Raw genomic sequence first — 15,693 nt, 5'->3', positions numbered from 1 at the left:
CTGATATTTATTTTTTCCCTTCATCTGGGTCTTTATGACCAAATCAACAGATTGGATGTCAAATAAACAGTACAGTGGGCCTTAGGATGATTTTAATGGTGAATATCCATTCATTATTTTTCTCCTGTGGTGTGGCCCACCTAAGATTTATATTCCTATCATTTTTTGTATCAAGCCATAAAATGATCCGTAAAAATGTATGAACTGAATGGATGAAACATGTACATCATGGTGGGGCCCACAGAGCACCGACCATCAGCCAGGGGGCTGGTGTCAGGGGGAGTAGCCAATCCGTCTCCATTAGGAACGCCGATTGCGTCCTACCCCCGCCTGTCTCCAGTTGGGAACGGGCAGAACCTTTGAATGGCTACCGTGATGTATGGGTCTTATACACACCCGTCCATCCTTTTTTTTTTTTTTTTTCGTCAATTTAAGCAATTAGCCCAAAAAAATGGCAGATCCAAGACAAATGTGGGCTACGCAGTTGGGATTAAACCCATACCGTTGAAAAATTCATGGGGCCAAAGAAGTGTTTTGGATGGTGTTGATATTTGTGTTTTCTCTTCATCCAGGTCTATGTAACTTTATGAATAAGTTGGATAGCAAATAAACATCACGGTGGGCCTTGGAAAAGTTTCAACGGTGAGAATCATTATCACTGTTGCTTCCTGTGGCGTGGTCCACTTGAGCCTATGATTGGCCTCATTTTTGGGCTCATACTCTAAAATAATACGAAAAAATGAATAGACGGTGTGGATAAGATCCATACATCACTGTGGCCACTCAAAGCTCAGGCCAGTCCCCAATGAGAAAGCTCCAACCTATGGTAATGATTATTCCCCGCTTACTTATGGACGGACGCAAGAAGTGTTGGAAGATGGGTGGGGCCTATTGTGATGTTTGTCAAAAAATGCATACCCTCCATCCATTTTTCTACCTCATGTTAGGAAGTCAGCCCAAAACTAAGACAGATCTAAAACTCAAGTGGGCCACATGATAGGAAAAGTTGGGGAGCAAAATTACTTCCGTTGAAATCTTCCTTCGACCCAATGTGATGTTTTTATATGTTCGTAAGGTCATTGTCACTGAAATGTATTTTTTTAAAAAAAGTATTAGTCTGATCCAAAACTTTTGTGGCCTCACAAATGTTTCAACAGTAGGCGTTCAATTCCCCCTATTTCCTGTCATGTGGTCCACTTGACTTTTGGATACACTGCATTGAAACAGTGTTGAATGAATTTTGACCATTAAAAACGTTTTGGGGGCCATAAAAGTTTTGGATTAAGCTGATATTTATCGTTTCCCTTCATCTGGGTCTTTATGACCATGATGTAATGTAGTTCACTTGAGCTTTGCATCTGCCCTTTTTAGGAATTAAGCCCTAAAATGATCTATAAAAATGGATCGACAATATAAATATAACACATACATCATGGTGGCCCCACCAAAGTTTTACGTGCCAAAACACTCGCATTCTCTTTCTACGAGGAATTGGATTGGATGCTGCCAACTTAATTTTATAGCATTCGTTTTTGGGAGTGGATTGATTGCTGTGCAACACACAACCGACCTCGGTAGCATGTTCACGCGGCAAGACCCGGGGCGCAATCATTATGTATATGTCATATCCACATTGTCATCCATTCATTTTATTTTTTTATATGTAGATTTAGGGCATGAGCCCAAGGAAGGTCCAAACCTCAAGTAACCACACTATAGAAAAGTAGTGGGGGATTGAAGGCCTGCAATTCAAAGCTTCTTAGGCTAAAAAAAGATTTGGATCAAGCTGATATTGGCCCTAAAAGGTTTGGATCAATCTGATATTTGTGTTAAGAAAATTGGTGGCAATTGAATGCCCACCATTAAAAACTTAAAACTTCGTAATGCCCTTTGTAATGTTTATTTACCATCCAACTTATTGATTTGGTCCCTTGGACCTGAACCAAAGGAAAACACAAATATCAACTTCATTCAAAAATTTTGTAGCCCCAAAAAGTTTTTAATGGTAGCCACTATAAGAAATCCCACCTTTACCGACGAACATTTTCGTCGCTAAAAGCCAACTTTTCGTAGTTTAAAAGTTTTAGTGACAAAAATTTTCGTCGCTAAATTCGTGACATAAATGGTTTTTGTTGACAAAAAATTTGAATCGTTGGCATAGGCAAACTTTTCAGCGACAAATTTTTTCATCACTAAAAAACTTTTATTATAAATAAATGTCAAACTTTTAGCAATGAAAAAATAAAGGAAGCTAATGAAAATGCCAACAAAAGGATGTCTCGCGGCAATGAAAACCAAGAACTTGAGAAAAACTTGCAAAACACAGTCCCAGTTTATGAACTACAAAATTTCCAATAGAAGATCTGAATTGAATCATAAGAGAGGAGGAAATATGCCAGCGTCAAAGAGGTATTCTACTCACCCATATAACCAACCCAAAGTTCTCCTTTATCCCAATGCATGTTTGGGTGACCCCATTCAATCCATGCCATCCTCTTTCCATTTGGGTCAACACGTGGAAGCGTAGAAGTCATTGCCACTAACTAATACTTTTGGTTCTAAAAGTTATAGGATCCAAAAGAAAAGAGTCAATGGCAGCAAAATCAGTATATAAACAAAGGTGCATTGCATGTTATCAACAGAGCACCTATATCATGCAAACTAATCACTATGTAATCCTGAAACCATTCATGATTTACCTATCTTTACCTTGAGTATTCCCATCCCTAAGGTCGATAGTTACAATTGTTGTGGTTGGATTTTCAGTACTTTCTCGATGATCTGTTAAAAGATATGATAATAACAATAAGGAAGCAACTTCCACAGGCCCTGGAACAAACTTTCTCTCAACATGCCTGGGGACTTTAGTCATATGCATTGGTTCGGCACACTTTCAAGGGCCACCATGAAAAATGTGACATTGATTCAAGGAATTTTTCATCAACTAATTGTGGAAGAAGATTCCTCAAAAGACATTCTAACCACGCATTAGTTGATATCAGATGCATCTCCAACCAACATTATAAAAACTACAGCTTTACTATGCAGAGATGTTGCAAACAACCTAATGAGTGAGGTCGTGATTAAAGAAAAAGGAAGTGAACGCCGTTTAGATTGGGTCCAGGACCTGGGAGAGGATTAGTTGTTGCCCGAGAAACCAGTGTTACCCTAACTGCGTGAGGCCCAAATTGATGTATTTGTTGTATATCAACACCGTCCATCTTTTTTTCCATATTATTTTAGGACAAGATACCAAAATTTAAGAAGATTCAAATATCAGGTGAACCATTCCACTGAAAACAGTGATGAATGACCATTAAAAACTATTTGTAGGCCACAGAAGTTTTGGTACAGAAGGAAAACAACCGATCCGACTCGATTTTCCTAACAAAGTCAGACTCGGATTGGTCCAAGGCAGCACGTGTTAGGATCGGATCAAGTCAGATGACCCGGACTCAGTCTCGGATTGGACTGAGTTCGGGAGGCCATGCAGAACTCGGACCAGGTCAAGTTGGACCTAATCCGATTCGACTCAGTCCAATGTCTAGCTCTAGCAGGGAGAGTAAAAGTGAAGAGGATACAATACTCAATTGGTAGTATTAAAAGGAAATGTGGTTAGGAAAATTACTACAGCTAGAAAGCTCCCCAGGTCCACAGTGATGTTTACATGCCATCCAAATAGTTCACAGCTACTTTCTCACTGGGATGAACTGAAAACACAAATTTAAGCATGGTTCCAAACTTACGTGCCCCATGAATATTTCAATTGTGAACCTTCAATCCTCACATTTTCAACCCACTTGAGTATTGGATCCGGCTTATTCTTGGCACCATGTCCTAAAATGAGCTCAAAAAATGGATAAACAGTATGAATTTCTTACAAACATCACAGTGGGCCCGACTTAGGTTCCCAGTGCAGGAACTTCCTGCGCTAAGAAATACGCGTCCGCTGTGCTCACTTCCATCGGCCAAATAAAAAACTGTTGCTGTTCACATTTTGCCATTCGTAAAAATATTTACGAAGGATTAAATGATTGTGTTCACTTCCAGAAGCCATGTAATTCCAACCTTCTATGTTCCACTACGCCTGCTTTACCACTCTATGCGTGCCGTCAATGTCCCATAAAGACACTTGTAGCCTCGTACTGTCCTTCTGCGTATTGTTGGATCGGCTATAAAGATGCAGGTAAAATGGCGCTGTCACATGTCGGCTATTTATAGCTGTCTGATGTGACGGTGGCACCCATATAAGGATATCTCAGCCAGTCGTCTTGGCTCCTTTTTAATTAAAGATGGACGGGCGATGAAGTTCTCTTTTCTACTTTCCATCCGGATTTTGACCGTATTGACATCATTGTATAGTCGGATTTTAGAAAGATATTTTACCTTCCAAATATTCTAATGGTGTCATTCCCACGGGTTTTTATTATTATTATTTTTTTAAAGGCCAAATTATCCTTGTCATTGGTTTACTGGTTGTACATTTTATTTTTTTTTAAGTGAATAAGAAGTAATATATGTAGTATTTAATGCTAAGAAAATGACTTGTAAGGAAGCCTTTTTGGGCATGGGTAAGACCGAACTCATGGAGCTCACATTGATGTATGTCTATGATTCGTGCCTATTCTTTTTGCCGTGTCATTTTAGAAATATGGTCCAAATATCAGCTTGATCCAAAGCTTATGGGGGCCATATAATAGAAAATAATGATAATAATAGATTATACACATACATCAATGTTAGCCCCAAGAGTTAATTGGGCCTTGCCATGCCTAAAAAAGCTTCCATTCACATCACTTTCTCAACGTAACTTTTTGTTCACTCAAAAAATGTATAACTACGGAACTGAGGACAAGGGCACTTGTCAAGACTTGTTAGAAGGTTACCATTGGAATATTTGGAAGTTCAAATTTATTTGGAGAATTTAATCATACAACTAGCCAGTATGGCTCTTAGGAGTTTCAACACCTGGTCAAGGGTTGGAGCACCCATAGGTGCATGCTTAAATTCCACTAAGGCGTGAGTGTGCGGTGGTGTGTGCGTGCGGAGAAAAAGAAAAAAAAAACTACCAGTATGGTCAAAATCCCCAGTCCATCCATAGGAGACGAATTGAAATGTTAGATCGAATTTTCTAGACCTAGAGATTTTAAGAGAATGGTACATCAATTGCCAACCCATGGGTCCCACTTGACAGAACTGAAAATGCGACTATACTGTGCAAAACCTAAGGTAGGGTTCCTTTCGTTCGTCATTTCTCCCTATTGAAAATAAAGCCCTTTGATCTGTTCGCAAGCCACAGATCACGTTCGCATGTATCACGGGACACCCATGTCAGATTAGATTAAATGGACGCTCTGCATGGGGTGGCAGTAAAACGAACCGAAATCCTCTACAGCGCATGTTTTGAAAACCTCCGGTGAAAGAGTAGCCTCCACTGGGAAAAGGACCCAATGTAGAATTTGGTAAACGTAGATACGCTGATTGGCAGCTACGTTTCACCGCCGCTGTTAGATTCGTTGAGAGGAACTAAGGTGGCCACGTTAGGCTTTAAACCTGTATTTATTATTGTTGAAATAGAGCCACCTTCTGTAACTAGTAATGGTACTATAATCGATTACACATTAGATTTTTCGTTTCTTTTGAAAATTCAACTCATGAATCTCTCTCATTTCCTATTTAAATAGCTGCCTTCTTCAAGAAAAAATGAAACAAAGAAAATATTAGCACCCATGGCTTCAAATCAATCAACCAATCCATTCCTTGCAGAAGAAGAGTTCCAACCAGCAAGCCCTTCTTCAGAATACCTCAACAGCTCAATCCTCTCTCTCACCATTCTCGCCATCTTTGAATCGGAAATACCCATTGACGATTCTGCCACCATCACATTACTCAGGGACCAGTTCCTACCGATCAACACGCGCTTCTCTTCTATTCTTGTTAGGGATGACAAGGGTCGCCAGGGATGGAAGAGAGTCCATGTTAGGCTCGAAGATCATGTAAAAGTACCGTGCTTCCCAACAGGATTACCGCCCAATGCCTACGATGGTTACGTACAAGATTACTTATCAAAGATAGCATTGGACCAGCTTCCCAAGAACCGTCCGTTGTGGGAAATCCACATGATCAAGTACCCCACAAGCGATGCACCAGGGACCATAGTGTTCAAGCTGCACCATGCACTTGGAGATGGATTCTCTCTAATGGGTGCTTTGTTTTCTTGCCTTAAGAGAGCCGACAATCCATCTCTTCCTCTCACCTTCCCTTCTTATTCATCTAAGATGGGATCGGAGAGATCACGTGGGATGATCCTCCACATGTGCAACAAAATTTCCAACATTGTTGCCGGTTGTTGGTACACGGCTTCCGATTTCGTTTCAAGCGTTCTGCATAGTACTTTGTTGGAAGACGATCGGACGGTCATCCGCTCTGGAACGCCCCAAGTCGAGTTTGAGCCGATTTCCATCTCAACCGTTACCTTCTCCCTCGATCGTGTGCGCGAAATTAAGTCCAACATTGCAGGAGTAAGTTCTCTAACAAAACCAAACCCATCTTGTTGTGCCTATGTGGCAAGCATTTGTTTCCTTGTGGGACCTCAGAGATGATCTGATGATCAGAACTGTCCATAATCTTAGTGATATTTCAAATAATGATCCTGACCATTTATTTGTGGAGTTAATCAAGCTTCATAACGTGGCCTGTCTAGGGTGGTGCCTAGAACGTGAATGATTTCGATCTCTACACCATCACCAAATGTGGCCCAGTTTATTTTATGTCGGGCCCACCTCAATGGTTGTTCGAATAGAAAACCTCTTACTTCTTTTACTCTTGGCAACAGTGGCAAGTAAGAAGGGTAATAAAATAGAAGACTCTTGATGAAAAGTCCTCATATATCTCAACTCTTTAGTGCAAAACCTTATTTCCTGAAATTCCGACGGGCGCGGATTTCCTGCGAAAGCCTTTAGCCTTTCGCACGAAGTTCCTGCGCAGGAAACCTAGGTGGGGCCAACGTGATGTTTGTGAGAAATCCACCCTCATGTCCATCCGTTTTATGAGCCCATTTTAAGACTCGAGACCAAAAGCGATCAAGATACTGGACTCGAGTGGGCCAAACCAAAGGAAAAGGTGTGTAGGGAAATTCTTACAGCGGAAACCTCCCTGGGTCAACTGTTATGTTTACATGCTATACATACAGTTAATAACGTCACTCTTATTGGGATGAATACAAATATTATCCTGAATATTTAACTGTGTTGGACGTTGAATCAAATGTTTTAGGCCCACTTGAGTATTTGGATACAGCTCATTTTTTGCCCAGTGTTCTAAAATGAGCTCACAAAACAGATGGACAAGATGGATTTCTCGCAAACATCACAGTGGGATCCACCTAGGTTCCAAGAACGAGGACTCCATGAGGCCGACTGTGATCTATGTAATTTATCCACATGTCCATTGGTTTTGCCTGCTCCACTTAGAGCATGACTCAAAATTAGAGCATGTCCATAGCTCAAGTGTACACCACACCATAGGAAAGGGTAGGGATTAAACTCCTACCATTAAAAATTTCTTGGGATTAAATTCCTACTGTTAAAAATTCCTTATGGACCACATAAGTTTTGGATCAAGATGGTATTTATTTTTCTACTTTTACTCGAATCTTTGAGCCTCTCTTTTGTGTTGTTAACTTGAGCTTTGGATACGCTTAAATTTTAGTTTTATACTCTAAAATAAGCTGGAAATATAGGTGGATGGCGTAGATAAAATGCATACATCATGCTGGGCTCCACATATTCCAAACACCATGTAGCTACACGGCATGGGGTTACTACGCGGTTACTACGCAATCCGCATCTATGGCAAAAGCACCCGTACTCGTACGATTACGCGCGTACTACCCCCGCCTGTTCCGATCTCCGGACAGACTGGGCTCTGAGGGGCCACCGTGATGCGTAGATTTCATCCAGGCCTTTCATTCATTTTTCCATACCATTTTAAATTATTATCCCAAAAATAAGAAAAATCTAAAGCTCAAGTGGACCGCACAGCGGGATTAAATTCCTACTTTCAAAAATTTCTTATGGACCACATAAGTTTTGGATCAAGATAGTATTTATTTTTCTACTGTTATACATAGTACCTTTTCCCTATATATATATATATATATATATATATATATATATATATATATATATATATATATATATATGGAAAGGGTACTATGCGCTCGACCTCAAGAGTCCGTCCCATGAGGTCGAGCTGTGTGGGCCCCACTGTGATGCGTTTCGAAAATCTACCCTATCAGTTAGATGCACCATTCCATCGTTGGCCTAGGTCTCAAAAAGCAAGTTAATCCATGAATTTTGTGGGCCACACTACATACAGAAGTGGGGAGGGGCCGAGCACCATTTAAACATTCATAATCATTTTTTGGGCCCACCGAGATGTGGTTTGAAAATCCAGCCCATCCATTATGTGTGTCCCACTTGGATGAGGGTTCAGACCAAGTTTCAGCATTCAAAACTCAGGTGGGCCCCACCAAGTGCTTTTATATGTTTTAACGGTGTCTTCACATGATTTTAGATGGTATGGCCTACCTGAGTTCCATATACGGCTGATTTTTGGGATATCCCATAATTTAGAGAGTACCCATCAAATGCACGGTGTTGATGGTCGACACGCATCATGGTGGGGCCCACACAGCTTGACCTCACGGGAGCTTATAGTGAGGTCTAGCGCATAGTACCTTTTCCCCCATATATATATATATATATATATATATATATATATATATATATATATATATCTATATATATATATCAACATGTTGGATGGAAAATAAACAACACAGTGGGCCCAAGAAGGTTTCAATGGTGAGTGTCCTCAGCATTGCTGTTTCCTATGGTGTGGCCTACTTGAGACTTTGATCAGGCCTATTTTGGGGATAATAATCTAAAATAATATGTAAAAATGGATGGACGATGGGGATAAAATCCATACATAACTGTGACCCTCAGTGGCGCCCCAGCCCCCGCCTGTCCCAGCTTTGAACAGGCGGGGTAGTACCTAATCCGCGCCCGCGAAAGTATGAACGATGGAAAGAGATTAAAATTACATGCCCTACAATGAAGTATTTATTATATTCATACAGCTTATCCATTTGGCAAGATCATTTTAGAGCATGAGCCCAAAAATAAATCATATCCAAAGCTCACACTACGAATTAGCAGGGGATAATAATTTCCTCCGTTAAAGTATTCATAAGCCCCATTATGGTGTTTAAGACAGAAAATCAAATATCAGATTGATCCAATACTCATGTAACCCGTGAAGGTGAAGGTTTCAATAGTAGATGTTTAATCTTCTACTGGTTTCTTAAGCCCAACTTTTACCCTTATCCAAAACTTTGGTGGGCCATGGCAAAAGAGAGACAAGTCAAGAGAGGAATCTGTTTCCTTTTTCAATGGCCTAACAAAGTTTTGGATTACAGTAAAAGTCGAAAGCTAACCTGTGTACCAGTTCTCACCTGAATTTATGAGAACTTTTTCAAAACTCATCATGGACCCAAAATCTGAATTCCCCATGGTTGCAGCACTCCATGAAACCCCGACTTTCATACGTATCATTGGGGACATGGAGTATGTAACACTAATTACCTGAAGACCGTGCAATAAAAAGATGTGTGGACCACCATGACGTCACATCCAATTAAAACGTCCATTCATTGCGCCATCTCTGGTTGGTCGTAGTTGGTGCTCTGCTCAAGAGCATTTCTTTGCATGCGTAACTTAATAAGTAATCTCAAATCAGACCCACAACCAAGTTTACAAGAGCTTCGGCCAGTTTTGCTGGGCGGCGTTTCATGTCGAGTCAGCAAGATTTTGAACTATAGTTTTGCAAAGGACCTGAGCCCAGCCCCAGCATATCCTGAATAAAGCTCGCGCTGGATCAGGGCTGGACCTACTTTCCGTACCTGAGTCAGATACAAATTCCAAATCCGTGCAATTGATTATTGGGTAGAAAACTCAGGCCCAGATCCAACCTATGGGCCTCAAGGCTCACCTCAAACCAACCAAAGCAGGATGGAATTGGTCTGCCTGGGTCAGCCCAGTCCACTTGCCATCCATATACAACGGCTTTCTATGCATGATTGGATCATAAAGATGATGATGGTTGTTATATTAATACATAGATTTAATCTTGATACATGTTTTGAACAGACAGTGAATGATGTAGTGGTTGGGGTAATATTCCACGCAATCCAGTTATACAAGAAGAAGATGGTGGGTGACAGAAGCGATGGAGGAGAACGTATGACAGCATTGGTATTGCTGAACACGAGGATGATCAACGGTTACCAGAGCGTCAATGACATGTTAAGTCAGAAGACGTGGGGCAACCATTTCACCTTTCTGCCCATGCCTATCCCTTGTTGCAAGGATACAGGCAATGAAAATCCCTTGACATTCATCAACAAAGCCAAGAAAACCATCAAGAGAAAGAAAAACTCACTGGCCGTTTATCTCACTGGTAGACTACTAGACACGTTGAGAAGGATTCGAGGCCCCAAGGTTTGTCCACATTCCTGATATTTGTTAATCCAACACGTGGCCTCCCATCGGATGTCAATCATGTGGGTCCCATTGTTATTGTATCAACTGGCCCAAAATCTGGCAAGTCTATTCGTTGGGTGGACCATACTATATATATATATATATATATATATATATATATATATATATATATATATATATATATATATATATATATATATATATATATATGCTGAATAACTACTTAGAGTGGAGGGCTCCATCTGGATGACCGTTGGTGGGACGTGCCCTAGTTCAAAGGCCACCAACTGGGCATGATCATCACCATCATCTTCTGCATTTTCTCCATCAAATGTCAAGCTTTAATTTTTCTGTATGTCCTAACTATATAAGTCATGGGCTTCATTTGCATATATTTATATAGGTTGGAACGCATGCATCGTGATTCTATAATTTTTCTAACTAAAATGCCTATGATTTAGAAAATCATTTCCAATTAATTGTGTTCTTACTTGCACCAACATTATTTTATTTTATTTTTGTTGCTTTAGTTTTAGCAATTATAATTATGGAGATTAACATTCAAGTACTTAAAACTACAAGAATTATCAAAAAGATAATTAATTAGTAGATGTTAGAGATAATTAGTTATAATCTGCAAAACAAGGCCAGCTCCTCAAAAACTTATTTTGTTTTAGCAGTTACAGGTATTGAGAATATTAGTTGCAATTTTAAACGGATGCCATTTGCAAATCCAACTCCAAAGATAAAACCTCCTTCAAGTCATATAGAACCCTCTTTTTTTTCTTTTCTTTTTTTTTTTCTTATATGCCGAATAACTACTATTTTAGTATTGTTAAATAAACGGTTCCTTTTTTGTACATGGTCATAAAACATTCCGAACTTAACTTATACAGTCATAAAATATTTTATGCATATATCTTTCATTAGAGTTGCCAACTTAGGAGGAATATGAAGTACTAAATCTAACTGTTGAGCAGAGAGAAATTCTCATCTTACCTTCATAAATGTACTTCTATTAGATCGTTTGGATCATGTGGCCCTGTTGGAACCCACGTAACCAAGCAATTTAAATCTGGCCAAAATGAAAATCTCTCTCATCTGTACAAAGCCAAAAGCAGAGGTATTATATTGTATAATTAAGTCAAATTCAATGATTAACAATCCTCCTTTGATGATGAACTCTAATAAAAGTTAAGCACAAGGTATTTGACTATCATGAAACTCTGGTCAGAAATATGAAACATCTAACATCTTATTTCCTGAACTATGTGATTCGATTCAAGAGCTATTTAGAATGTGTCATTGTTCTCACGCTGCAGGCCGTTTCTCACTACACCCACTCAACCCTAAAGAACACAAGCATTACGATTTCTCACATGGTGGGCCCCCTGGAGAAACTGGCGATAGGAGGGCATCCGGTGAAGGGCCTCTACTTCACTGTGGTGGGTGTCCCTCAGGTAAATATGACTGTTTCCAGCTGCTTTTAGGCAACCTGCACCTAACTCAGGTTCGAGACCATGAACGTGGCACACATGCCAGCTCATTTGGGGGTCCTCTTTTGTAGCCCAATGGATGAACCATGGCATGAAAATCATGTCAATCTGATTATGTTAAATCATTAAATCTGGACCATAGCAACAATCTATAATGGTCACAAATTGATTGGGTTAAACCATCCAATTAATGTAATTTTTGGGCCAGGCTGGACCCACATTTGGGTCCATGATTTGAAACATGAGCATGCATGCAATGTGCATGGAGGGCTGGAAGGGCCTTGAGTCAGGCTATATATTAGGTGTCCCTTTCCACTTATTGTCCTGCCAACACCAACAATGGTATATGCATGACTTGGTAGGGTGTTATTGGACCGCAGGTTGCTGTTAAGAATGAGTCCGATTGAGGTGTCCTATCAAGCTTTTGAGAGTTCATGTTAATCTTGGGCTGGAATAATGGGCCCGTGTGAGGGTGCAGGGGTAAATTTTAAGCCCGCTTAATAAACCAGCTGGGCTCTGTCTTCATTCAAGAGCCTGAGCTCGCCTGATGGTGCACATCTAATGAACAGCCGAATCTTGCATAGGCATGGATGATGAGGCTCGTGCTCAGGCCATATATAATTATCACTGCCCAGCTCAGGCCTGTTTGTTTTGGGCCTACGATGGTCCCAACAACTCCTTGATCTAGTCGGTGCCAACCATGACTATAAATTATCAAGGAGATAAGGACAGTGCAGATGTGCCGTGATGATATCTAGGTCAGCAGGTTGCGTATCCTTCAGCTGACCACTGTGTTAAATACTTGTAGGAGCTTGCACAGTATCAGAATCGTCTTGCACAGGCAACACCCAAGCAGTACTGTGGATACCACCATGATGTTTGTGTGAAACCTACTCCAGCCATTAACTACACCAGCTCATTTTCATTGTACATAACAAAAATCAGCTTGATCTAAAACTTAGGTGGGCCACATGACGTGTTCACGAAAACATCCGTTAAACCTCTAAATTCACTCAGTATGTCCCACCTGAAGTTTGAATCAGGTAGATTTATTTTTTTCAAATCACATTAGCCTGATAAACGGGTAGGATAGCAGAAAAAACATGGTGGCCCTTGTTGTATGTCCACCTGAATTTTCGATGGGCCTAATATTTGGGCTCAGGTCTTAACATGAGGTGCTGCAGCTGATGGAAGGAGTAGATGCCACACACAAATAGTCATCTTATCAAGCACCATAATTCCAAAGTCAGACCTATCTGATCTACCTGATTCCAATATAAACGCTGGAGGCAGCCCTAATTTCACACATGTGTGCCTTCTTTCCGCATGTGAAGCAAGTTCACTTAATTCTAGTTGATGAAATTACTATGAACTGATTTTATTTGCATTACATGGCAGAGTTTGGTTCTGACGATAGTGAGTTACATGAGGAATTTGAGTGTTATGGTAGCAGCTGAAAAAGGATTTATAAACTCCCAACTGTTCGTGTCTTGCATGCAAGAAGCTTACCACAACATCTACAGGGAAGCTTGTGGCATTGAAATGACTGAATCGAAATGAACATGTATGTGTTGTAATAGAATAAGTAAAAGACAGGCAACTGTTGTACGAAGGTCAATAAAATAATTTATTTTCTGCTAATGCGTCCCAACAACCATGCTTTGAAAATCGAAAATCGTGCAGAATACCATGAAGATCCCCTCGAGTGAAAATTGGAACAATCAATCCACGCCGGTGGGCCACAACAGACATTGAGTGATGAGGTGCATCTTCACACCGGAGTGAGGTGGTTCATGATGTGGGGCGTATGAGGTATAAGGATGACCACATGGTGGGGCCCACTGTGGGACCCATGAGATGTGAGGTAGCCCACAGGAGGACTTGGTCGGGTTGCTTACAAGGGCCAAGACAAACAAATATCCCGATGCTTTCCAAACAGCTTTAGAGTTTTTGGTGCATTAGCCGATACTCTCTACATCAAGTGATATCTAGGAGACCAGTGTTTGAGTTTCTTCGCCGGTGTGGGTGGATGATGCAAATGCATTTCTACACTATCCTTGCATCAGTTTGTCATTTTGGTGAATCATATAGATGTTTTAAGATGGTTATTTTGTTAAATCATATAGATGCATGTTTTAAGATGGTGAGCATACTTAATTCTTTCTCAACTTGATCTAAACCGTCCATTTCTCTCCTACCATAGACCGGACGGTTAGGAATGTCAAATTGTCACAAATCTCACATGGTGGTCTGCCAATAACAGTATAGAATGAGAGGGACAGTCCATTTGTCATTCAGGGCCTATTTGGATACCACCAGATGAATTACTTTTTCTACTTTCAATAGTAGATAAGTAACTTATTACAGATAAATAAGTTTTGTTTATCATTAGTACTTATAAGCTACTTTTTTACTTAAAAGTACTTAATCACTTTAGTTACTTTTTTTAACTTTTTTTACTTTTCATAAGTAACTGAAGAGGGGCGTAGGAGAGACAAAAGATCAGAGGAGAAGCAAGTAGTTGTTTACCAAACATACTTATTTTCTTAATAAATAGAAACTAAGATAAGTTACTTGTGGCGTAACTTATCTTAAGCAACTTAAGATCCAAACGGTCCTTAAAAGCCGTGGGCACAATGCTAAGGTGACCATGGCAGTGAGGGATGCATTTGAATTGAGATTGTACAAATCAATAAAATTACAAATACTTCTAATGTGTTCATTATTGTTGTGTACGGATCTTCAGAGGCTTCTATGCGGCTGACAGATATCTGAAACAGAAATCATATGGAATCACTGTCACAGAATGCTGGATAACCATCATATTGCCTGTCTTTCAAGGCACTTGATAACTTCCTCAGTACACTTGCCAGTTGCAGGCAGACCCACTCCAGTTAGGACTCTTACGTCCTTTGCCAAATCCAGTATATATACCAAACCAAGGAACTTGTGTATTGCCAACCTGGTCGTGGAGACAATGGTCAGGAAAACGTTGCTAACAATACTGTTTTATGACCCTGACTAGACCTTCGTCCCTTTTTGTCGACGGTTTAGTCCTACCAGTCAGACTAGTTGTGGCCCACTCAGGCCATGGTATCATCTAATCTAAAACCTTTAAAATATAAGGAATTAAAGTCTTAGCAGAGTAGCTTGAGTGTTTAGTATATTAGTAGAGTCAGGGGTCACGGGTTTCTAGTGACTTGCCCAGTCTGGCTCAGGTTCTAAAAACCTGTTTTAGCATGGAGGAATTCTACTATGTTTCAAGCACCGATACATCTGCGCCATACACATGGCATAGTGATGAGGATGCTGATTTACTGTGGATGAGTGATGGCCCATCAAGGACATCGGAGTTTGACAGCCATCTGATCAGTGACTGCAAATGGACGAACTGGCCACACTCATTTAACAGGCAAACTGCGCAGAAATATAATACAATGGTCAGAATTGCCAATCACCACGATTTTTGGTTTGTGGCCCATCATACAAGCGGTCCTTATCACGATAAAAGTTTGCCATGTAGGTGGTGAGGACTGCACTTCACAGAATGCGGATGACAGTCTGATCGTACTAAAATTAGAGATGAATGGTCTTATAAAGTTGATATTTAAAATAATAGCCCGATTCAA

At 40.3% G+C, this 15,693-nt stretch overlaps 1 protein-coding gene across 1 annotated transcript; it reads left to right on the top strand.

Annotated features, from left to right (window-relative positions):
- Positions 1-5,639: 5,639 nt before the first annotated feature.
- Positions 5,640-13,699, top strand: LOC131235727 (wax ester synthase/diacylglycerol acyltransferase 4-like). Its single transcript, XM_058233060.1, has 4 exons — positions 5,640-6,521; positions 10,215-10,565; positions 11,891-12,028; positions 13,463-13,699. Exons 1-4 carry the CDS (start codon positions 5,730-5,732, stop codon positions 13,622-13,624), a joined length of 1,443 nt encoding a protein of 480 aa, XP_058089043.1. The 5' UTR covers positions 5,640-5,729; the 3' UTR covers positions 13,625-13,699.
- Positions 13,700-15,693: the final 1,994 nt, after the last annotated feature.

This window comes from Magnolia sinica, chromosome 2 (genome assembly GCF_029962835.1).
Source record: "Magnolia sinica isolate HGM2019 chromosome 2, MsV1, whole genome shotgun sequence".
NCBI classification, from domain to species: Eukaryota; Viridiplantae; Streptophyta; class Magnoliopsida; order Magnoliales; family Magnoliaceae; genus Magnolia; species Magnolia sinica.
The sequence above is the reverse complement of the archived record's forward strand: the minus strand, read 5'-3'. Positions and strand labels throughout refer to the sequence as shown.